Source organism: Hemitrygon akajei, chromosome 23 (assembly GCF_048418815.1).
Source record: "Hemitrygon akajei chromosome 23, sHemAka1.3, whole genome shotgun sequence".
Lineage (NCBI taxonomy): Eukaryota > Metazoa > Chordata > Chondrichthyes > Myliobatiformes > Dasyatidae > Hemitrygon > Hemitrygon akajei.
This window is the reverse complement of record NC_133146.1, coordinates 56,408,788-56,434,486: the sequence shown is the minus strand read 5'-3', so window position 1 is coordinate 56,434,486 and position 25,699 is coordinate 56,408,788. Positions and strand designations below refer to the sequence as shown.

At 40.9% G+C, this 25,699-nt stretch overlaps 1 protein-coding gene across 1 annotated transcript in view; it reads right to left on the bottom strand.

The window, feature by feature from the left end:
• Positions 1 to 25,699, bottom strand: part of LOC140715470 (regulator of G-protein signaling 10-like) — a 69,235-nt gene that overhangs the window by 9,498 nt on the left and 34,038 nt on the right. Inside the window, exons 3-4 of the mRNA XM_073027714.1 lie at positions 15,540 to 15,626; positions 1,061 to 1,204 (exon numbers count right to left, since the gene is read on the bottom strand). Coding sequence (XP_072883815.1) covers positions 1,061 to 1,204; positions 15,540 to 15,626 — 231 coding nt within the window. The remainder of the gene's footprint in view (positions 1 to 1,060; positions 1,205 to 15,539; positions 15,627 to 25,699) is intronic.

Below are 25,699 nucleotides of genomic sequence, written 5' to 3'. Positions count from 1 at the left end.
CCGGACTGCTGATTCAGAGAAGGCAAAAGGATTTAGACTCTTTGTGGTGCTCAAATGTGGCAATTGTGTTGCACTCTTCTTCCCCGGACCTGGAACATCTGATGAGTAAGTGTTGACCCTTCTACTTACCAAGAGAGTTCTCCTCCATGATCCTGACCACACGTACTGCCAAAAGCCGATGTTAATTAGCACTCGAAATGTTGAATGCTGCTGTCACCAAGCAAGAAACAGCCTACCCCGACACATTTCAAATCATAGTTGAGGACCTCATTCAGCTTTGTTTGAAGAAATCTCTGTATAAGTATCATCAGCATATAACCTGCAGCACCAGGGGCCCCAACACACTCAACCACTGCTGAGGTATGATAATGAATGCCTACCATTCAACGTGGTCTATGCATGTCAGGAAATCTGGTTATTTAGCTGTCGTACTCCTACCTGCATACAGGTAGAGGCTAAAGAACAAGGCTCCAGAGATGTTCTCTTTTGTGGGGGGAGGGTGTGTGTGTGTGTGTGTGTGTGTGTGTGTGTGTGTGTGTGTGTGTGTGTGTGTGTGTGTGTGTGTGTGTGTGTGTGTGTGTGTGTGTGTGTGTGTGTGTGTGTGTGTGTGTGTGTGTGTGTGTGTGTGTGTGCGCGCGCGCGAGAGTGAGAGTGAGTGTGTGAGAGTGTGAGAGAGTATGTGTGTCTGTGTTTTGGTGAATTCTATTGTGTTTTGGTGAAATCTATTGTGTTCATTTGTTCCTGCATAAAGATGAAACTATGATACTAACTTTGATAATAAATTTGAACTTTGAAACAGACAAATCATCTTTGTGCTGTTTCTAATTGCAAATTGTCTACATCGATCAAATTTAGAAGTGTTTACAGGCTGCATGATTGATCCTCCTCAAATGACAAATAGCTGAAAGGTTTAATGCTGATCTATAAATTATCTACAGCTGTATTTTGTCTTCATTTCTAACACTAACTACAAACGTTTGTACATTGGTCTCTAAAAGTGCCTTAAATGCAACAGAAACTGGGAAACAATCAGCCATTGAGAAAAAAAATCATAACTTACCTGTTCTTGTAGTTTCTGAAACATGAAGGGATGAGGATGTGCAAGCATACTCTCGGTGAGACGAGATTGTCCCTCCACATTTACCTGTGTTGCTGCCTTACTACACAGAAAGGTTTTATAGATCTGCTGTGCCTTGCCATGAAGCTTCAAGAAACAAATAAAAAAGCATTTGAGGAATTAATTTATGAATATTATACTTGAATTAATTTATAAATATTACATAATGTTCAAATTGATGGGTGAATATTATGGAGTACAATCTTGTAAGTATTGGCAATATTAATGCATGATACCAATTTTATGGTAATTGCAATAAAGCTTATAACTTTGTTCCGGTTTTATATATGTAGCTTTGTTAAATATAAAGTACAGCACTGAGTAAAAATCTTAGGCACATACAGTGTTTATAAAAAGTATTCACCTCCCCTTGGAAGCTTTCATGTTTTTTTTTACAACATTGAATCGCAATGGATTTAATTTGTCTTTCTTGACACTGATTAACAGAAAAAGACTCTTTCATATCAAAGTGATCTAAATTAACTGCAAATACAAAACTCAAAATAATTGTATAAGTATTCACCCCCATTTAATGCGATACACCAACTCATCACTGGTGCAGCCAATTGGTTTTAGAAATCACATAATTAGTTAAATGGAGATCTGTTTTTGGAGACCTGTGTGCAGTCAAGGTGTTTCAATTGATTGTAATAAAAATACACCAGTATCTGGATGGTCCAACTGCTGGTGAGTCAGTATCCTGGCAAAATCTACACCATGAAGATAAAAGAACACTCCAAGCAACTCCACAAAAACTTATTGAAAAGTGTAACACAGGAGATGGATACAAAAGAATTTCCAAGTCGCTGAATAGCTCTTGGAATACAGTTAAGTCAATCATCAGGAAATGGAAAGGATATGGTACAGCTGTAAATCTGCCCAGAGCAGGCCGTCCTCAAAAACGGGAATGACTAAGCAAGAAGGGGATTATTGAGGGAGCCAACGAAGAGACCTATGACAACTCTGAAGGAGTTACAAGCTTCAGCGGCAGAGATGAGAGACACTGTGCATACAATAACTGTTGCCCGGGTCCGTCACCAGTCGCAGCTTCATGGGAGAGTGGCAAAGAGAAAGCCACTGTTGAAAACAATTCACATGAAATCTCAGCTAGAGTTTGCCAGAAGGCATGTGGGAGACTCTGAAGTCAGCTAGAAGTTTCTATAGTCTGATGAAACCAAAATTGAGCTTTTTAGCCATCAGACTAATCCTGTTTCACTGCAGCAGGCCCTGGAAGGCTTGTGAAGGTGGAGGGTAAAATGAATGCAGCAAAATACAGTGAAATCCTGGAGGAAAACCTGATGCGGTCTGCAGGAGAACTGCAACTTGGAAGAAGATTTGTTTTCCAGCAAAACAATGTCCCCAAGCATATATCCAAAGCTCCACAGGAATGGTTTAAAGACAACAAAGTTAATGCCTTGGAGTGGCCAAGTCAGAGTCGAGACCTCAATTCAGAATTTTTCGCTGGACTTGAAAAAGGCTGTTCCCTCACGATCCCCATGCGATCTGACAGAGCTTGAACAGTTTTGTAAAGAAGAATGGCAAGAAATTACAGTGTCCAGAAGTGCAAATCTGATATAGAGACCTATCCACACAAACTCAAGGCTATACTTGCTGCCAAAGGTGTGTCTACTAAATACTGACTTGAAGAGGTTGAATAATTATGCAATCAATTATTTTGTGTTTTATATTTGTAATTAATTTAGATCACTTTATAGAGATCTGTTTTTACTTTGACTCAAAAGAAACTTTTTCTGTTGATCCGTGTTAAAAAAGCCAAATTAAATCCACTGTGATTTAATGTTGTAAAGCAATAAAACTTGAAAACTTCTGGGGGGGGTGGAGAGGTGAATACTTTTTATAGGCACTGTATATATGAGCTAGGATGCACAACACTATATTATGTCTTTCCAGTTACCAAATAACATTTAATACCACTGAGCTAATACAAAGCTAAGTAACCATATAACATATAACAACTACAGCACAGAAACAGGCCATCTCGGTCCTTCTTGAACGCTTACTCTCACCTAGTCCCACCGATCTGCACTCAGTCCATAACCCTCCATTCCTTTCCTGTCCATATACCTATCCAACTTTTTTTTAAATGACAAAATCGAACCTGCCTCTACCACTTCTACTGGAAGCTCGTTCCACACAGCTACCACTCTCTGAGTAAAGAAGTTCCCCCTCGTGTTACCCCAAACTTTTGCCCCCTAACTCTCAACTCATGTCCTCTTGTTTGAATCTCCCCTACTCTCAATGGAAAAAGACTATCCACAGCAATTCTATCTATCCCCCTCATAATTTTAAATACCTCTATCAAGTCCCCCTCAACCTTCTACGCTCCAAAGAATAAAGACCTAACTTGTACAACCTTTCTCTGTAACTTAGGTGCTGAAACCTACGTAACATTCTAGGAAATCTCCTCTGTACACTCTCTAATTTGCTGACATCTTTCCTATAATTTGGTGACCAGAACTGTACACAATACTCCAAATCTGGCCTCACCACTGCCTCGTACAATTTTAACATTACATCCCAACTCCTATACTCAATGCTCTGATTTATAAAGGCCAGCATACCAAAAGCTTTCTTCACCACCCTATCCACATGAGATTCCACCTTCAGGGAACTATGCACCATTATTCCTAGATCACCCTGTTCTACTGCATTCCTCAATGCCCTACCATTTACCATGTAAAAAGTACTCTTACTTCTAAAAAATACAAAGCTACTTCTTACTTCTAAAATATAAAGCTAAGTACTCTTATTTCCGTTTCCCAACTACCTTCCTATTTTAACCAATATACAGTACAGTGCAAAAGTCTTAGACACCCTAGCTAAATATATGTGCCAAAGACTTTTGCACAGAACTGTGCTTGTCATTGTGGAGCAGAGAGCGAGTTTGTAAATCTGGCAGGAGCAAAGGATGTTGGGACTGGTGAGGATGGAGTGCTCCAGGATGGGTGTGGGACACGTGACAGGGAAGGAGTGTCGAGGATGGGATGGGGGGGGGGAGGGGAAGGGATACACACAGCTCTGAGACACCAGGCAAGGTCACTTGATTCCAAACAATTGGTTTATTGATCACGTCTCTCTGGTGTTTCCCACTCCTTCCCCTTTTCCCAACCATGATTCCCCTCTACCTGCCACCCTCAGTCCACAGTAGAAACCCATATCAGAATCAGATTTATCATCACTCACATATGCCATGAAATCTGTTTTATTGTGTGGTAGCAATACAGTGCAATATCACAGTTCTGTGCAAAAGTCTTTGGCACATATATTTAGCTAGGGTGTCTAAGACTTTTGCACTGTACTGTATTTTGGTTAAAATAGGAAGGTGGTTGGGAAACAGAAATAAGGGCACTTAGATTTCTATTAGCTCAGTGCTATTAAGTGTTATATGGTAACTGGAAAGACATAATACAGTATTGTACTCAAGTCCTAGGCACTCTAGTGTTATGAATGTGAAGCAACTCTGAGGGGCCGAAGGGTACAAAGTAGCCCCCTCCTTTTTGAGAATCGCAAGATCGCTATTAATTCGGGTCTGGGACCCAGGAAATGAGAGAGAGACGTCCAGAATACACAAGGTTTGGAATGTGTCCTGACCTCAGCGAAACGGAACCACTGATAACGGCTATTGTCTCTTGGAGACGGAATTGTGTACTGAGTACTGTACTATTCATTGAAACCCCTCGGGACAACCAGAGTGGGCTGGTTGAGGGATTGCATCATCCCAACCTGATTGACATCTGAGACCCCGTGAGTAAGGATAAAAGAGGGGTCTGAGGAACAACCCCTTTAGATGCAGCAGGAGAAATGCTAGAAATCCCGTGACAGCATTTAATAGCGAAGCCGGTGGGGGCTCGTGTGCGTCCTCCCTTGCCAGGGTGACGGGCTCCTCACGGAAGAACAGTTTAGCTAAAGGAGAGGCCACAAGTGAAAGGCCACGACAACGAGACTCCTGACGGATCAAAATCATAATAGGAAAAGCCAGCAAGTTTTTCTCCAAATCTCTCTCTCTCTCCAACCATTGCAACCCCAACCCCAATGGCTGCAGCCTGCATGAACTGAGTGAACTTTATATTTCCATCGGACAATATATTATCCCCTAGACAACGATAGAGCTTATTTCTTATTGATTATTATTATACCCGCACTTTTAGATTTAGTATTGACGACGTATATTATCTGTATATTTGCATTGATATCATTTTTGTGTATTTTTACTAATAAATACTGTTAAAAATAGTATCATCAGACTTCAACGGACGTCTCCATCTTTGCTGGTAAGTGACCCAGTTACGGGGTTCGGAACAACGTGGGGGCTCGTCCGGGATTTGATACCAAATTGGAGGACCAGTAAATCAGGCTTTTAAGTCCAAACTTGGATCTGGTTGCGCAGGTAACCAGACGGGAAACCAGCAAAGATGAACGTAGACGAATTTATAAAAAATCTGACACTGGAGGCGCTAGAGGCTGCCACAAAGTCAGACCTGATAAATATTGCGAAAGGACTAAATCTCGCAGAGGTGAGGCTGTTGATGAAAAAGCAGGAGGTGTGGAGGGCCATAACTCAGTATTATATTGTGAAGAATGTGTTTTCGGCTGAGGTATTGGAAAATATCCCTGAAAAGGTACCAGCTAGTGGGACGGCTCAGTTAGAGTTGGAGAAATTAAGGTTGGAACATGAAATTAAGTTAAAACAGCTGGAAGCAGCTGAAAAGGAAAAAGAAAGAGCCGACAAGCAAAGGGAGTATGAGCTCCAGCTAAAGGAGTTAGAGGTGAAAAGGGAGCAGGAAAGAGCTGAGAAGCAGAGGGAGCATGAAATTAAGTTAAAACAGCTGGAAGCAGCTGAAAAACAGAAGGAAAGGGCCGAAAAGGAGAGAGAGTATGAGGAGGAGAAAGAGAAACAGAGGCAACATGAGTTGGACATGGAGAAGTTCAGGCAAGAGCAAAGCGCTCAAGGGCCAGACCGAGAGGAGCGGTTTAATGTTAGTCGGGAGTTGAGGTTAGTACCTCCGTTCGAGGAGACGGATGTTGATAGCTATTTCTTGCATTTTGAAAAAGTGGCAATGAGTCAGAAGTGGCCCAGAGATCAGTGGGTGGCGTTGTTACAAAGTGTGTTAAAAGGGAAGGCACAACGAACATATGTGGCGTTGTCCATGGAGGAGTAGGAGTCTGAGAATTATGAGAAAGTAAAGGAGGCCATTCTTCTGACCTACGAATTGGTACCTGAAGCGTATAGACAAAAGTTCAGAAATTTAAAGAAAGTGTGGAATCAGACGTATGCAGAGTTTGCCTATGAGAAGGGTGTGCTCTTGGATTGCTGGTGCGCAGCAGAAATGGTGGAAGAGGATTTTTGGCGTCTCAGGGAGTTAATTCTGATTGAGGAATTTAAAGGTTGTGTTTCGGATGATATCCGGATGTATTTGAACGAGAAGCCGAATAAGTCCATATCTGAATTTGCTAGGTTCGCAGATGAATATGCCCTAACCCACAAGACAAAGTTTTCCTCGAATAAAAGTTACCAGAAAGACTGTGGGAACGGTAGAGAAAGCCCGCTGGCTGAGGCAGAGGTCCCGCCGGGAGCTAGTGGTAAAATTAAGGAGGAGGAAAGGCAAGACAGCAGGAGAGGTCCTGGCTTGACCTGTTTTAATTGTGGAAAGGTGGGTCATATTGCATCTAAGTGCCTTGCTCCGAGGAAGGAGGTAGGAAAAGGGAGAGCAGCAGTCCCTACAGGATGTATTGTGGTGATCAGTAAATCGACGAGAAAGCCCCAGGTAGACAGAATACGAGAGGGGCCAGAGAAATTTATTTCAGAAGGAACGTGTCTGTGAAAGAGGGAGACACACCAGTTCCAGTGCGGATCCGGAGAGACACTGGAGCTGAGCTGTCATTGATTCACAGTACAGTACTAGATTTTGGCCCCGAGACTGGAGAGGTAGCTTTGAGAGGCATAGGAAAAGGGACAGAAGCGGTGCCTTTGCATAGGATCATTATAAATTGTGAGCTGGTATCTGGACCAGTTGAAATAGGGGTGCGATCAGAATTCCCGAGAACTGACATAGACATCCTTCTGGGTAATGATTTAGCTGCTGGTGACGTTTGGTCGGCCATGGAGCTGACGAGCCAGCCTGTGAGTGTTGAGGACCCGCCCCTAGATTCCAAGATCTATCCCGCATGCGCGATCACTCGCAGCATGTCGAGAAAGGCAGCTGAGAACGAAACCAGTTTAATTCAGGCCAGTATCGATTTGGCTGAGATGTTTTTACCGACCCTATACCAAGCGGGGTTAGAGGGTGGTAAAACGGAGAATAGGGAGGTGAAAGAGAGTAAGGGAGAGGAGGTAGTCCTTCCCTTAGCCAGGAGGAAATTTATAGAGGCATGGAGTAAAAATGAGAAACAGATAAGGCTGTTAGAAGGTCCAGGGTTGGACATGGATGATCTGTCTGGTTTGGCAGAACTGTTTGAAGAAGTTGAAAATTCTAAAGGTGTTCCCGATAATGAAATGAGGGCAGTCCTAGATGAAAAGGATGCCATTACCTTGAAGAAGTATGCTGGGTTGGCAGATGAGGTTGTTTCAGCCCGCAGGGTTGAGTTTACTCCGAAAGGGAGTTGCCTAGAGAGTAACTGGGAGGATCAGGGGAACTTAAAATTTGAAAAGGGGACGGGCATCGAAAGCCTGGAAGAGGCAGATGTCCCGTTTGAGTGTGTTCAAGATGTGGATGCACGTGGTACTAAACCTAGTAATGGAACTCAGAAAAAGTCTAAGGTATTTGATTCAGTTGAAAAGGAATGCAGTCCTTGTGGGTCAGATGGACTTGGTTCAGTGAAGAAAGGGTTAACCTTGGTACTAGTGGGAAGTGAGAATTCCCAGTTGTTGGTGTTCGAAGGTGTGTTAAAAGTTAGTGAGGAGATAAAAGGTGGTGATGTGAATCTTATTATTGAAGGAAAAGGGAAAAGTGTAGTTCCTAAATTGAATGAAGAAAATTTAAAGTCTGGATTGATGTCAGAAGCAGTAACCAGGCTGAAAGGACAATGGCTTGGTAACACGGTGCCTGCGAATCAATTACAGGTTGATTTGGAATGTAAAGGTGCCCCACACGCTATTGTTATTCAAGAGTGTGCTGTGAAGAGGCAGAATTTGAAATGCTGTTTGGACAAAGAGAGATCGCTTGCAGATCTTAAATTGAAAACTAATAGAATGAAGGGTCCTGAAGATAAAATTAACGACTTGCTTAAAAATAAAGAATTGTGTGGAAATTCGGCAAATGGGCTACGTTTGGAAAACATTGTTGATAAAATAACTCCTATGAAAGGAGCATGCAAAAGCCTATTCCACACTAGTATACAAGCTAACCACGTGGGAGTTAACTGGAAAAGGGGCAAGGGTTGACGGGATGCCACTTTAAATAACAGGATCCGGTTTTAAGGGATTTCGACAAAGCATGTAACTAATAAAGACAACCCCATGGAAGATTGTTAAGTTTGAAAGTAACATAAAGATTAGTATTTGCATGAACTTTTGTAATATACACATAAGCTAAGATCACAACTCTTTAGTTTTTGTTTGTTGAAGAAAAGGAATAAAAATACCGTAGATGTCGGATTATAAGCTGCTACTTTTTTCCCACATTTTGAACAGCTTTGAACACTGCGGCCTTTACTACGGTGCGGCTAATGCATGATTTTTTTTCATGCCGCCAAAAACATTTTGCCTCGTAACAGTAGACCAATAAAATTGATGAGTAGTTCAATGAACAGAGGTCCAATGAAACTGTACGATAAATCAAGCGCACTTTCACAATTAAATTATTGTAAATCAGTCATTTGTACTCACCCTCATCAACATGGAAAACACTCGAAGAAAAGCATTGTGCTGCCTTTATGGCAGTTATTTAGTTTATAATATTTTCGCTTAGTAATTCATTTGTTAGTATTTTCTAGTTAAAGTTAGAAGTACTACATCCCGGGATACTATGACGTCACATATGGTTTCGCTGCGTCTTGTGGGAAATACCAGTTTGCGATAAACGGGAAGGTGGGGGCGAGCGCGAAACGCTGCTTTTAAGTTAAAGGCGATCAATAACTTTTCCTGGTAGGCTGCAGTATATATTTTTTTACCAGTCGTTAGGAGATATTGGAATGTATATGCAATGTAATTTGTGTGTTACCGATACGTATGTATATTTAAAAGTAGCCGTGTTACAGGCACGGTTCAGAAAAAAGCATTTGCAATATGTATTTGTTTATGTTACCATATGGATTTAATTAAAAGTTAAAAAATCCTCACGTGTAATATCTTTCTGTGTAAATATCTCATATTACAACATGGGACACCTGCGGCCTAAAATCCGGTGCAGCCTAAAATCCGGTGCGGCTTGTACAAGTACAAAATCGATTTTCTTTCTAAAATTAGAGCCAGCGGCTTTTAATCAGGTGCGCTCTGTAGTACGAAATCTACGGTAGGTGGTTATTAAATTGGAGTCTGATGCTACAAGAATTTATTAAGGTACAAGATATTAAGATATTAAAAGAAGTGACAATGTAATCGCTAACTGTTTAGATGCTGAATTGAATGCATAACTGTATTACTCTGTAGTGATAAAAAACTCTTTTGTATTGTGTTAGATTCTGAAATCCTGTAAGACTGTGTATTAATTAATTTTTACCTGTGGCAAAAATCTTAGAAGGAAGGGGATGTTATGAATGTGAAGCAACTCTGAGGGGCCGAAGGGTACAAAGTCGCCCCCTCCTTTTTGAGAATCGCAAGATCGCTATTAATTCGGGTCTGGGACCCAGGAAATGAGAGAGAAACGTTCAGAATACACAAGGTTTGGAATGTGTCCTGACCTCAGTGAAACGGAACCACTGATAACGGCTATTGTCTCTTGGAGACGGAATTGTGTATTGAGTACTGTACTATTCATTGAAACCCTTCGGGACAACCAGAGTGGGCTGGTTGAGGGATTGCATCATCCCAACCTGATTGACATCTGAGACCCCGTGAGTAAGGATAAAAGAGGGGTCTGGGGAACAACCCCTTTAGACGCACCAGGAGAAATGCTAGAAATCCCGTGACAGCATTTAATAGCGAAGCCGGTGGGGGCTCGTGTGCGTCCTCCCTTGCCAGGGTGACGGGCTCCTCACGGAAGAACGGTTTAGCTAAAGGAGAGGCCACAAGTGAAAGGCCACGACAACGAGACTCCTGACGGATCAAAATCATAATAGGAAAAGCCAGCAAGTTTTTCTCCAAATCTCTCTCTCTCTCCAACCATTGCAACAAAGCGGTCCCCAATGGCTGCAGCCTGCATGAACTGAGTGAACTTTATATTTCCATCGGACAATACATTATCCCCTAGACAACGATAGAGCTTATTTCTTATTGATTATTATTATACCCGCACTTTTAGATTTAGTATTGACGACGTATATTATCTGTATATTTGCATTGATATCATTTTTGTGTATTTTTACTAATAAATACTGTTAAAAATAGTATCATCAGACTTCAACGGACGTCTCCATCTTTGCTAGTAAGTAACCCAGTTACGGGGTTCGGAACACTAGTTATATATTGTATGTGCTTAAGACATCTGCTCAGGGCTGTATACCAGTACTGTATCAAATTCAGAACAATACATTACAAATGTAGTAATTCAGTCTCCAATACCTAAGTACATTAACTTTGAGTTGAACCACCAACGCCTAACAATTATTTTAGAATTACTAGATGAATTAAGTTGAAGGAAAAAGCTATATGATAAAAAGCTTATGTAAAAACACAAATATCTTGAAATTGAGCCAATTTGGGCATCTTTTATATGCTGATGGCAGGTAAAAGATGTCTTGCATTTATCACCTCTTGCTAATGATTACTTCTGAGTTGATCAGTACCTATTGGCAAAGTGTACTAGATGTTTCTTGGTATGATTCACCCTAGCATACTGATTTCTGCCCAGCCTCAACCACATAGCTAATCATCCCATTGGACACAGTTACATATCCTCCACTTTCAGCAAAAACTTGTACTTCTGGGGGAGATTCAGAACATCTAAAAAACAGGAGCATGTTGTTGCAGACTTGGACAATACTTAAAAGTCCTGCACTGTCATTTCAATGTCCCACATATAGCATAGCCCAGTTCCCAACTAAATATTAACTGAATCACTGGGTTCCCTTCCCCAGATGCAACCTTTAAAAAAAAAATTAAACCTGAGACCTGCATGCAGCATAGTTGATGCATTGATCAGTTCAGAGTTTGCAATGCTTACGACAAAAGTTTTGGCATTGTTGTGGACAGTGAGGAAGGTTGTTCAAGGCTATAGTAAACTGGGCAGAGTTCTAACAGATGGAATTTAATCCTATCAAGTGCAAAGTGATGCAATTTGGGAATTCAAATAGGGATAGGACACATGTAGTAAACAGGAGGGTTCAAAGGAATGTTAGTGACCTGCGGACCATGTGGTTCAAGCTCGTAGTTCCCTGATCGTGTCAATTCAAGAGGAAGACATTTAATGTTATTTTCTGTACACAAGTGCAAAAGAGAACAAAATAATTGTTACGCCAGATCCGATGCAGCACAAATATAAACTTTAAGATAAAGAACACAACTGTTTGTTCATTATGTGCCGTGTCGTATGACATGGACAATCATTGTTTTTCAATGACACGATTGTCCTGGGCAAATTTTTCACAGGAAGTGGTTTGCCATTGCCTTCTTCTGAGCAGTGTCATTACAAGACGGGTGACTCCAGCCATTATCAATACTCTTCAGAGGCTGTCTGCCTGGCGTCAGTGGTCGCATAATCAGGACATGTGATATGCACCAGCTGCTCATACGACCATCCACCACCTGCTCCCATCACTTGACCCTGATCAGGGGACTAAGCAAGTGCTACACCTTGCCCAAGAGTGACCTTCAGGATAGTGGAGGGAAGGAGCACCTTACACTTCCCTTGGTTGAGATGCATCTTCATCCCTCTACCCAAAAGAACACAATAGTAAATGAAAAAAACATAATAAATATAAGTACATAAGATAGCTTAAGTACATAGATAAATTGCATGTTCATAAAGTGAAGCTACACACAGGAATGTCTATAAATAATGTGACTCTGACAAGAAATGATAAAGTAATGGTGGTTGGGGGTGTGGACCATGGGTTAGTGGGTGGAGGTTTTCATCACCCTTACTGCTTGTGGAAAGTAACTGTTTTTGAGTCTGGTGGTCCTGGTGTGGATACTACACCAATCAGTGCAGCTAGATAGGGTGTTGAAGAGGATAAATGGAATACTTGCCTTCATAGGTTGGGGTATAGAATATAAAAGTTGGGAAGTTATATCGTAACTTTACAAAACACTAATTAAGCTACACAAGTATTGTGTAGTTGTGGACACCTCATTGAAGGTTGTGATTACATTGGACGTTCACCGAGATGGTGTCTGTATTGCAAGATTTCAGTTACAGTGGGAGATTGGATCAGCTGGGTTTGTATTCTTTGGAGCAGAGGAGGCCACTGGATAACCTAATAGAGATATATAAAATTGTGAGAGGCTTAGATAGTATGGAGAGTCAGGATCTTTTTCTCACGGTACAGGTGTCAAAAACAAAAGGACATGGGTTTTAGGTGAGAGGAAAGCATTTTCAAGGGGATCTGAAGATACACACAGGGTGCTCTGGCCTCCAGAGGTGCATTATGTTTTGTATGCCTGTGGTTTTGTAAGAACGTCACTTCCTGTGTGTAAACTGTTGATTTACATCATTTCCTGCAGGTTAATTTGGATTCAATTTAAAGCAGATGGTGGAAAGACACCCCTCTCTTTATTTGCCCTTAAAGCAGCAATATCTGTAAGTTTTTGTTAAACATAGAAATGTAGAAAACCTACAGCACAATACAGGCCCTTCGGCCCACAATGCTGTGCTGAACATGTACTTACTTTAGAAATTACCTAGGGTTACCCATGGCCCTCTATTTTTCCATGCTCCATGTACCTGTCCAGGAGCCTCTTAAAAGACCCTATTTTATCTGCAAAGACCCTATTGTACCAATTAATATTGGTAAACATTTAATAGATATGTATTGAAAAGAGTATTATGCTCATCATTATTAAGTATCATTGCGCCATGAGTTTATTCTTGTCCACATGGCATGTTTGTGGAATGTTGGCTTGTGTATTAACTTTGTTAACGCCAATTGTGAAAATCATCAAAAGTATTACTACATATATTCAGGTGCGTGACGATTCTGTATTGAATTTAGTCTGTGTTATACTTAACTCTCTGCAGTTTCACTCATTAAAGACCCTGAAAGTAGCTTCCGTCTCGGGCGGTTTTTGAGAAGGCGTTTAACTCACTGCATAGCTGTGTACATACACACTGTGAGGGCAGTAAACAGGAAGTTGCTGGTATTTGGATCGCACTGCCACAGGAGCTGATGGAATATGGCACAATCACACCATATAAGAGGCAATGAAGAGAACAGGGGTTCCCAACTTTTTTTAATGCCATGGACCAATACCATTACGCAAGGGGTCTGTAGACCCCAGGTTGGGTACCCCTGGGATAGAAGGATACAGACATTGTGGGGAAATAAGACCAGCAGAAAGGTCAACATGGATGTGCTGTACGTCTCTGTGACCACTCACAACACACATATTGAGAAGCAAGGGTCTGCCTGACACATTGAAGAACATGCATTCTCCTCTCCTGCAGTACAACATTCTCTTTGGCTATTTTGTGCTTACCCTGAAGAGAATTTGTTAAGTGATGACTCACTTCCCTCTGGTCGGCCTAATGATGACTTGGGAGTTGCAACCTCTGAACAGAAATCCTAACAGGAACTGCTATTATCCCATTTTAGTGATGTATATGTGTGTGCTTGACAGACCTAAGCAGACTGTCAAAGTCATTTGGCAGAATGCCTCATCATCAGAACTCACCAAGACCTCACGTGACTGGTGGTTAGAGGACCACCACCAGAACACGCCTCCCGGGGGATCAGATCCTACATTAAATCCCAGCACATACACAGTATAATGTGTAGCACATGTTTAGCACATCAGCAGGGTGTAAACTCCAAAGACGTGTTCAAGCATTCAGATGTAAATTTGGTATCGCCAGATAAGCAGTTGGAATTGGATCACAAGCTTTAGTATCAGGAAAACAACAGGAGGCACTGCAATTTTTGGTGGAGTGGTTTGTTATTCAGATGACCTAAAGAGTGAAAGTCATGACATATTTTAAATTAATTACAATAAAATGATCAGCAATCCAAGTTACAGGACAGCAGTCTGATCCAGGAATGCAACACAAGGATTAGGTCAAAACTAGTAAAATAAAATTGGATGTCATGATGTTCTTCACATAGAAAATCATCTGTACTATACTTTATCTTAGATAGACGCATGTATGAAAGGACAATGGAGGGAAGGTTTAGATTGATCATGGAGTAAGTCTAAAGGCCAGCACAACAATGTGGGCCGAAGGGTCTCCTATGTGCTATACTGCTCTCTGTTTTATGTTTTACACACTGCTGCTGCAAAGCAACAAATTTCACATCACACAAGTTAGTGATAATAGATCTGTTTTTGATCAACTCATAACCTTGGCTTCTGGAAGATAAAATAAAAGAAAATGCTGGGACTTTTTCAAAAATAATTTCAAATCTCCATGCACAAGTTTAGGAATAAGTGGTAAAATACCCCAAATCATCTTCCATTCCCAATCTTAACATTATTATTTGCAACAATTGAAGCTTAGAATCCTCTTCTGGTTCAGCGATATACTGTACAGTCATCATTTTGTGCGTGTAAAGGGCAAGCAGTAAGTATGAAGGGGCGTGCTTCAATTTAATCAGCATCAACACTGAACATTCTCAAATTTTGTAAAGGATGACCAATTTTGTATGGAATTGTACGACTAAGAGTCATTATTATTCTCTTCCTATTATAATTCCTAATTCCATCTTAAACATCGGGTGGCAGGGTGGAGATACGTCTCCACCAGAGGATGTGGAAGATGCTTCTTCCCTCCACTAGCCTGCAGGTCACCCTTAGGCAAGATGTAGCACCTGCTTTTACCCCACCACTCCAGATCAGGGTCCTGTGAAGCCATGGGAGCAAGTGGTAGATGGTCGTACGAGCAGCAGGTGTATATCACAAGTCCTGGTTATGCAACCACTGACACCAGGCAGACAATCTCTGAAAGAGTATTGATAATGGTCACCTGTCTTGTAAAGACATTGCCCAGAAGGCAATGGGAAACCACTTCAGCAGAAACTTTTGCCAAAAACAGTCATGGCCATGAGACCACAATCACCCACGTCATACGACACGGTACATAATGATGGTGATTGTGATCAATAGAACAGCAGATACATAATCTACCATTACTACAACCAAGGGCTAAATACTTACCAGCTTCTCATCTTGAATTTTCTTGAATTCTTCACATGCTAACCAGAACAAAACATTTTCTTCACTAAATTCACGTCTTAGAAAATCCTATGAATAAAAAGAAGAAAAATAACTCTCACAGTAATCGGAGGCAATTCAATATTAACATTAGGAATTTGCTATTAATGAATTTGTATCTGTGCCCCCGGTCCTGGTGTTTCAGTCATTAGAACCCTGTTTTATAAACTACATTTAAAACGTTCATGTTTGCAAACACTATTAGAAGATGTTTCTAAATCCCTTCTCAGCTAAGAAGAAAAAAAATACAATTTTTCCCAAAGTAGATAAAAATATCATTCCTCTAACACTGAAATAAACCTCTCTGTAAGTGCTCCAAAACCCTGGGTACATCCTTAAGGGCAGCCAAGGTCAATGTTGAGTTCATTATCAAGAACATCAGAATCAGAATCAGGTTTATTATCACCGGCATGTGTCGTGAAATTTGTTAACTTAGCAGCAGCAGTTCAATGCAATACATAGTATAGAAGAAGAAAAAATTATTAATAATTAAGAAAATCAGTTACAGTATAATATACCAAATGAATAATCATGTAATAAACAGAAATAATATATATTTAAAAAGTGAGGTATTGTTCAAGGGTTCCACATCCATCCAGGAATCCAGATACACAACATTTACAAAAATAAAATAATTTAAGCAAAATTATAGAAGAAATAACACAATTCTTATGTTTGTTTATACAGGTTTTTGTATACAAGGAATTTCTTTCGTCAGAGAGTTGTGAGTCTGTGGAATTTATTGCTGTAGCTGTGGAGGCCAGGTCGTTGAGTATATTTAAGGCAGAGGTAGATAGATTCTTGATTAGTCGGGCCATAAAGGGATATGGAGAGAGGGCAGGAGACTGGAGCTGAGAGGGAAAATGGATCAGCCATGATGAAATAGTAGAGCAGACTCGAAGGGCCAAATGGCCTAATTCTGCCCCTATCATCTTATATTTATTTATTTATTGAGATACAGGACAGTATAGGCCCTTCTGGCCCTTCGAACCACGCTACCCGGCAATCCCCCAATTTAATCCTAGCCTAATCAAGAGCCAACTTACAATGACCAATTAATCTACCAACCCGTACATCTTTGAACTGTGGGAGGAAACCGGAGCACCAGGAGGAAACCCACGTGGTCACAGGGAGAGCGTACAAACTCCTTCAGAGGATTTCTATCTTATAAAAGATTTCAGGCAAACTATTCCTAAAACACAAAGGATTCCAAAACACAAGTACAATTGCTATACGCTAAAAAGACATATTCATGAGCCGCAAACAATCAAGTCATCTGTAGCAGAAATCCAAAGTCAGAGGAACAGATTCCAATTCATCCTGTGTTTCTGTCATTCTTCCTGACATCCCTGGACCATTCCAAAAAAGCCTGAGCTGCCCCCTAAATTTAAACTATCTTTTTGCCGTTTGGGTGAATTCATATACATGATATATTTTCAGTTACCTTTCAACACAAGTGATCTAAAAGCTTCTGGAGACAGAGTTCCCAGCTACCCACAATGAACGCTGTTAAGCTGGCTCCCTGGTCAGCTGTTAATATGTTAAATAATCCATAGACAAGCCATATTGTTTTCTATTGAAGACTGCTTCAATGTTCATGGACTCCGGAACTTGGACTATATTTTTATCAGTGTATTTTACTATCTTATCTTACATGTGTTTGTTTTCGTATGTGCTATATGTTCCTTGTGTATGACTGTTGGTTCTGTGTTTTTGCACCTTGAGTAATGCTGTTTCATTCTGTGGTTGAATGACAATTGAACTTGAAATGATGGGCTGCCAGCTTCCTTGAACTAAACATCTTAGCTAGCATTGCCAATTTTGAAACAATCCGAATAAAATAAACCGTTTTGTTGTACTGCGTCCTCTGAACAGTTAGACCATGTACAGTGGTGCTAGCAAGTCTGTTATAGACACTACTTTTTTGCGAAGCTGCCTTCTCAATTTTAAGCTGATGACATTAACATTAAGAACAGAAGACTAGCTCCCATTTACAACAAGAAGTGAAACAACGAATAGCAGTTGGAAATTGAACTTATTCAAAAACAACTGTTTGATCTTTACAAGTGTCATCTGCTGTGTTTAGAAAGCTGAGCTTAGCAAAAAAAAAAACAAGGAGCCCTGGCCCAAAGGCAGCAAATATCTATCACAACGGATGTACCTAATAAAGTGGCCACTACGCGTACATGCAGAAAATCTCTGGACTCACTTTACTGTTGGCCGCATTCTCATTCTAATACTGCAGATTTAGCCTCACTCTCTTCCTTTATCACTTCTCCCTATTTACATATTCATCCCAATTCTTCTGCATCAGGATAATATCTGACACTAATCCTTTTTTACCTGCATTGCACCTCTCTGAAAGTGTTTCTGCATCTGGCAATTGACACCTACAGCACAATACAGGCCCTTTGGCCCACAATGCTGTGCCGAACTTGTCCTTACCTTAGAAATTACCTAGGGCTACCCACAGCCCTCTATTTTTCTGAACTCCATGTACCTGTCCAGGAGTCTTTTAAAAGACCCTATCGTATCCGCCTCCACCACCGTCGCCGGCAGCCCATTCCATGCACTCACTACTCTCTGCATAAAAAAACTTACCTCTAACATCTCCTCTGTACCTACTTCCAAGCACCTTAAAATTGTGCCCTCTCATGCTATCCAATTCAGCCCTGGGAAAAAGCCTCTGACTATCCACATGATCAATGCCTCTCAAAATCTTGTACACCTCTATCAGGTCACCTCTCATCCTCTGTTGCTCCAAGGAGAAAAGGCCAAGTTCACTCAACCTATTCTCATAAGGCATGCTCCCCAATCCAGGCATCATCCTTGTAAATCTCCTCTGCACCCTTTCTATAGTTTCCACATCCTTCCTATAGTGAGGCGACCAGAACTGAGCACAGTACTCCAAGTGGGGTCTGACCAGGGTCCTATATAGCTGCAACATTACCTCTCAGCTCCTAAACTCAACCCCACAATTGATGAATGCCAATGCACCATAGGCTTTCTTAACCACACAGTCAACCTGCATAGCAGCTTTGAGTGTCCTATGGACTCGGACCCCAAGATCCCTCTGATCCTCCACACTGCCAAGAGTCTTACCATTAATACTATATTCTGCCATCATATTTGACCTACCAAAATGAACCACCTCTCACTTATCTGGGTTGAACTCCATCTGCCACTTCTCAGCCCAGTTTTGGTTTGGACAGTTATCTATGTCCCACTGTAACCTCTGACAACCCTCCACACTATCCACAACACCCCAACCTTTGTCTCATCAGCAAATTTACTAACCCATTCCTGCACTTCCTCATCCAGGTCATTTATAAAAATCACAAAGGTAGGGGGTCCCAGAACAGATCCCTGAGGCATACCACTGGTCACCAACCTCCATGCAGAATATGACCCATCTAAAACCACTCTTTGCCTTCTGTGGGCAAGCCAGTTCTGGATGCACAAAGCAACGTCCCCTTGGATCCCATGCCTCCTTACTTTCTCAATAAGCCTTACATGGGGTACCTTGTCAAATGCCTTGCTGAAATCCATATATACTGTATCTACTGCTCTACCTTCATCAATGTGTTTAGTCACGTCTTCAAAAAATTCAATCAACATCATAAGGCACAACCTGCCTTTGACAAAGTTATGCTGATTATTCCTAATCATATTATGCCTCTCCAAATGTTCATAAATCCTGCCTTTCAGTTTTTTCTCCATCAACTTACCAACCACTGAAGTAAATCACTTAACTTGAATGACTAGATTCTAATTCATTTAACTTGAATTACTGGATATTGAGATTTTTTTTGAACTAAGGAGTGCCCACTTTCTCATTTCAATGTAATATTTGCAATTTTTTTATTGCTTTAGTGATAAAAAATACAAATTTCAGATAGGGTTCCTATCAATTTTATTCTAAACTGTTTGTAATTTGGGTTTGCAAAGTTCTTTACAGATTTATGAGGAGTGCAGACAGGGTAAAAGCAAGCAGGCTTTTTCCACTGAGGTTGTATTGGACTACAACTAGAGGTCATGGGTTAAGGGTGAGGGAATATGAAGGAAGGTCAGCTCCAACATTTATCAGGAGAGAAAACAGAGACAGAGAGTAATACAATGAGAAAACAGGCCTCTTGGCCCAACTCACCCATGCCAACCACAATGCCCACCAGATTTGTCCTATTTGCCTGTATTTGGTCCATATCCCTCTAACTCCTTCTAACCATCTACTTACCTAAATGTCTCTTCAATCTTATTAATGCACCTGCCTTAACCACTTCTTTCCGGCAGTTCTTTCTATATAGACAACAGCCTCTGCATAAAAAAACTTTTCCCTCAGGTGCCTTTTAAATCTTTCACCTCTCACCTTAAACACGTGCCCTCCAGTTTCTAGTTCCCCTTCCCTGGGACAAAGACTATGTACCTATGGCAAGGTGAAGATATGTCACTACCAAAGGAGGTGCAAGGCACTGCTTCCCTCCACTAGACGGCAGGTCACCCTCGCGCAAGGTGTAGCACCTGCTTAGCCCTCCGATCAGGATCACATGAAGCCATCGGAGAAGGCAGTGGATGGCCATTTGAGCAGCTGGTGCTTATCACAAGTCCTGGTTATGCGACTACTGATGCATAACAATTAGGCAGACGATCTCTGAGGTGTATTGATAATGGCTGGGGTCATGCGTCTTGTAACGACACTGCCCAGAAGAAGGCAACGGCAAACCACTTCTATGGAAAAATTTGCCAAGAACATAAATGGTCATGGAAAGACCATGATCGCCCATGTCATATGACACAGCACGTAACAAACAAACGATCAATGCCGCACTCTATTTTTGCCCCTCATGATTTTTATTACCTTCTCAATATCCTCCCCCTCTTCCACAGCACTCGCCTGGGCCTGCCCATTGTTTTCCAACCAGGCACTCAAGTTCCAGCAGCATCCTCGTAAAGTTTCTCTGAACTGTTTTCAGTTTAACGATGCCTGTCCTCTAACAGGGTGACCACAATTACCCCTCGTGAGTTGGACCAGTATTCCAACTGCAGCCTCACCAACATCTTGTACAGCTACAACAGGAGACCCCAAATCCTATACTCCACGCCCTGACAGGAGGAGGCCAGCGTGCCAATACTTCCTTCAGCAGAGTAAGCAGAAAGACAGAATGCACCCTGTCCTTGAACTGAGGTGTGGATAGCTGCACTTGTGTATAAAGGAGTGACTATGCTGTCTGTTTTTGGAGGCCATCACCAAGGCTTGTGCAGTCTCCCTTGCTGCAAGTAAAATAAATGTGCTTATGATTGATCCATTCTGAGTTAATTGTTGTTTATTATAAGACATGGCAAAAAGGTGCTTGACACAGCTACCTGTGACATCATATTCAGCAAGTTATATACTTGTACTCCTAACTCCCTCTGTTCTACATCACTCCTCAGTGGCGTGGTCATTCACTGCATTAGTCTACCATGATATGGCTTCCCAAAATGCACCTTGCACTTATTGGAGGCCATATGCTAGTCCTCGGCCTACTTGCCTGGCTGATCTAGATCAGCTGAAAGGCTGAATGATCTGACAAGGCAGGGGCGCATTCTGCAAAACTCCATTTTTTAAAATTCATTTCCCACTGAGCGGGCAGGGTGGGATTGGGGATGTAAAAGGTTTTCATGAAAGCCAAGGCAAAAGCCTTTGCTCCTCCAGCTCATAAAGCAAGTATCTTGTGGAACTGCTAGAGCTCCCACCAGCTTTTCATTGCCAGGTTTCTTGTCTTTTGTAACGAAAATTCACTAATCCTGCATTGGTTTAAATGAGGCTGCCAAGGTATCTGGCATAAAAACCATAAAAACCACGGCAAGCTGTTGTCAGTTGGGTTAGGATCTCATTCCACGCAATTTGATCTCCAAACTTCTCCAGCCCCAACTGGTAAATATTAAGACTAAACAGACTAAAAGCCAACAATCTTTAAGACATACCTTTCAGACTTTTATAATTTGTAAACCGGAAGTATAGATAATTTAATTATAAATACAGGAACCAAAGAATCATATCTGCACAAAATTATATACTATTCTAGAATAAAGAACATAGCAGCTCAGTACAGGCCCGTCAGCCAGACTTTTAACCTACTCTAAGATTAATCTAATCTTTCTCCCTTATAGCCCTCCATTGTTCTATCATCCCTGTGTCTATCAAACAGTTTCTTAAATGCCCCTAATGTATCTACCTCTACCACCACCCCAGCTGGGTATTCGACATACCCACCACTCTGTAAAAATAACTTAGCCCTGACATTATCCCAATACTTTCCTCCAATCACCTTATATACTGTATATATTTCCCTTCCTATTAGCTGTTTCTGCCCTGAGAATGTCCTGCTGCTCACTCTATCTATGTCTCTCATCATCTTATCCAACTCTATAAAGTTACCTCCATCCTCCCTGGCACCAAAGAGAAAAGCCCTAGTTCTCCTCTGCACCTTCTCTAATGCTTCAACATCTTTCCTACAATGAGGGGACCAGAAATAAACACAATATTCCAATGTGGTCCAGCCAGAGATTATCGAGCTGCAACACTACCTCATGGCTCTTGAACTCAACCTCCTAACCAAAGAAGGCCAGCACACCATATGCCTTATCCACTTGAAATGCAACGTTGAGGGATCTATGGACGTGAACCTCATGATCTCTCTGTTTATCCACACTGCTAAGAATCCTGACATTAACCTTGTATTCCGCCTTCAAATTCAATGATCCAAATTGAAACACTTCACAGTTTTCTAGGTTGAACTCCATCTGCCACTTCTCAGCCCAGCTCTGCATCATGTCAACGTTCCTTAAAATTATAGATAATTTTGAGGAACATGTAAGAGATAAGGTCAGAGCTCAAAGTACATTTATTATCGAAGTTTGGGTGCCTTCAAAACAACCCTGAAATTCATCTTCTCCACAGACAATCACAAAACAAAGAAGAATCATGGAACCAACCCCTTCAAAGAAAAACGTCAAACATCAAACCCCACCTCTCTGCCATGTGCAAATGACAACAACAAAAAAAACAAGCAAAAAAAAAGAGCATAAAAAACAAAATCAAAAGGCATATTTCAGTATGGTTTGATGTTCATCATCTGCAGATTACTCCAATTCAAAAAAAAATCGCCCAAAAGTAGTAACAAAAAGGAGTGACCGTAACTAGAACACATCATAAAAAGTGAATTAGAGTCCAAGTCTACAACCTGTGTCAACTAAGCCTCACTCCAGCCTCATCCAGTGACAGCATCAAAGAAGAAAGAGATCACTCGAATGCAAGGACTTTCCAATGTCAAGTAGGTACACTTACGCATTGAAACAGGAAAACCCCATTAAAATATACCAATGCGAAAAACTGATGACACCTAGTCGCTATCTAAATGACTGCAGAAAGTGAAGCAGTGACTCGTGTACTTGAGGTAACACTAAGAACAAGTAACAGGTACAGGAGTGGTTGTAGTACCAGAGATTTGCTTTATTTTGTGAACTTCCTGACGCCTCAGTATGTTAGCCAGTGGGCACTCAAGCAGCATTCTTTTTCTTGTGTGTGAAATGCAGGATTTATTTTTGTGGACTAGCTGCCTCATCAACAGGATATAAAAAGACACGGTGGCAGGGAGTGGTTGACGAGAGACAAGTTCTTGTCATGCTGCTTCATTCACCCCAAGCATCGGTTGTGTTTCACACATGCCAACGTAGTCATGTGGTGAGTTCTCATCTCAAGTGGAAGGAAATTCCTTAAGCAAAATTCCCATTCATCAGATCAACATACAACAACTGAAAGGATTATCCATGCAGAGCAAGATCCTAATTAACCGTGTTCAACATCAATCCAAACCTCTTTGAAGGCAGATATTTTAGAATCTGAGAAACAATTGTGCTTTTCAATTTTTCAAAATTACTGCCCTCAGGAATTGTATGCTATTATAAAATACAGCCACAAAAGGAGCTCTATTTATACCCTAACTTGTAAAATAAAAGGGAGTCACATGCTTTGGGGAGAATTCTGTGGCCAGTGTCAAATATGAAGTACAACAGTGGAGGTTAATTAGGCAAACAAACGGCATGTAAGGAATAAAAGTAGCATGGCAGCAACTATATTTCATAAGGAGTTTGAGGAGATTCAGTACAGCACCAAAAACACTGGAAGGTTTCTACACATGTACCATGGAGCGCATTCTAACTAGCTGCATCACCACCTGGTATGGGAGGGGTCACACACAGGATCAAAGTAAGCTGCAGAGAGTTCTAAACTCACTCAGCTCCATTATGGGAATTAGCCTCCGTAGTATCCAGAACATCTTCAAGAAGCGATGCCTCAAAAAGGCGGCATCCATCATTAAGAACCCCCATCACACAAGACATGCCTTGTCTCATTGCTACCATCGGGAAGGAGGTACAGAAGCCTGAAGGTACACACTCAGAAACAGCTTTTCCACCTCAACTATCTGATTTCTGAATGGACACTGAACCCATGAACGCTACCTCACTACTTTTTTTTAAATTTCTACTTTTGCACTACTTATTTAATTTAACTATTTTAAATATATGTATTTACTGTAATTCCAGATTCCAGCATCTGCAGATTTTCTCGTACTGTAATTCACGTTTTGTTCTATTATTATGTATTGCATTGTACTGCTGCCACAAAGTCAACAGATTTCACATCCTATGCCAGTGATATGAAACCTGATTCTGACAAATGGCATGCACATAAGGCTTCTCATGCTTCAGGAAACTGAATCAAATGAAGCACTGTAGATGCATCTTCACTAGCAAAATGCAGCAAATGAAGCAACCATTTTGTGCCCAGCAAGCCCTCGTGAACACCAGTGTTTTAATGATCAGTTTATCGGTGCACTTGAGATGTTAACTGAGGGATAAATATGAAATAGTACACTGGATACCTCCTCATACCGTTTGCAGTGGTATCTTCCTGAGATGGCAGAGAGTCTATTCAAACTGGCAATTAACACCAGCATAGCATTTACATTACTTCACTGAAATATCAGTAACATTTGCACACAAGGCTTTGGAGCGGGGCTATCATCTCCAAACTCAGAGTGAAAATATGATCAACTTGGGCATTACAATCTGGGATAAAGGCTCACTTAAGCAAAGTTTACACTAATACACTGTTTTTCCCAACTAGTGAAAAAGGTCAATTCTATCATCATCCTATTAATTGCTGACACTTCCTGCACCAGATTCCTCAGTTAGATCAATGATATCACTCTACAATAATTGTTATAAATATGTAATCATCTAATAATCCACTAGAAAACAGTTTGAGAATCTAAATTAAGAAAATAATTCAATGACTAAAGTTAATCTCAGTAAAAGTGATCATGAAATTGCCAAACTGGTGCAGAGTCCAGCTGATCCAGTCTGGAAAGGAAATTTGTTCTTCCTGTCTGGTAGAGCTCACTTAACTCCAATTCATAATAACTCTTTATTACCCTCTAAAGTTGTAATAAACTTCTTAGGCCAAGAGAGACGCACAATCAAACTAGTTTCATCCACAAATAGAAAAACAACAGATTCTGAATCCAAACTACCAAATCACTACGCATCCCATGCATCTTAACCATTTGCATTGAACTACCAAGAAAGAGCTTGTCAAATGCCTCACTAAACGATCAGGAACAGCTTCTTCCCCTCTGCCATCTGATTTCTGAATGTACATTGAACCCATAAACACTACCTCACTACTTTTTTATTTCTATTTTATATTTTGCACTACTTATTTAACTTTTTATATATGTACACACACACACACACACACACACACACACACACACACACACACTTACTTATAGGTCATATTTTTTTCTCTATTATCATGTATTGCATTGTAATAGAGAAACAAATTTCAAGATATATGCTGGTGATATTAAAAATCAAAAGGATTGATCAGACAGGCAACATCCTGTGAACTCCTATTATCTGCTTAATTATTGTTCATTTTACTTTAGGGGCACCTGAAATTTTCAATATAAATTCAACATTATTCTCCAGGTTCACTGTATGTTAAATTCATAAGAACATTCATAAATCAATGTTCTGAGATGCTAAGTTGAAGTTGT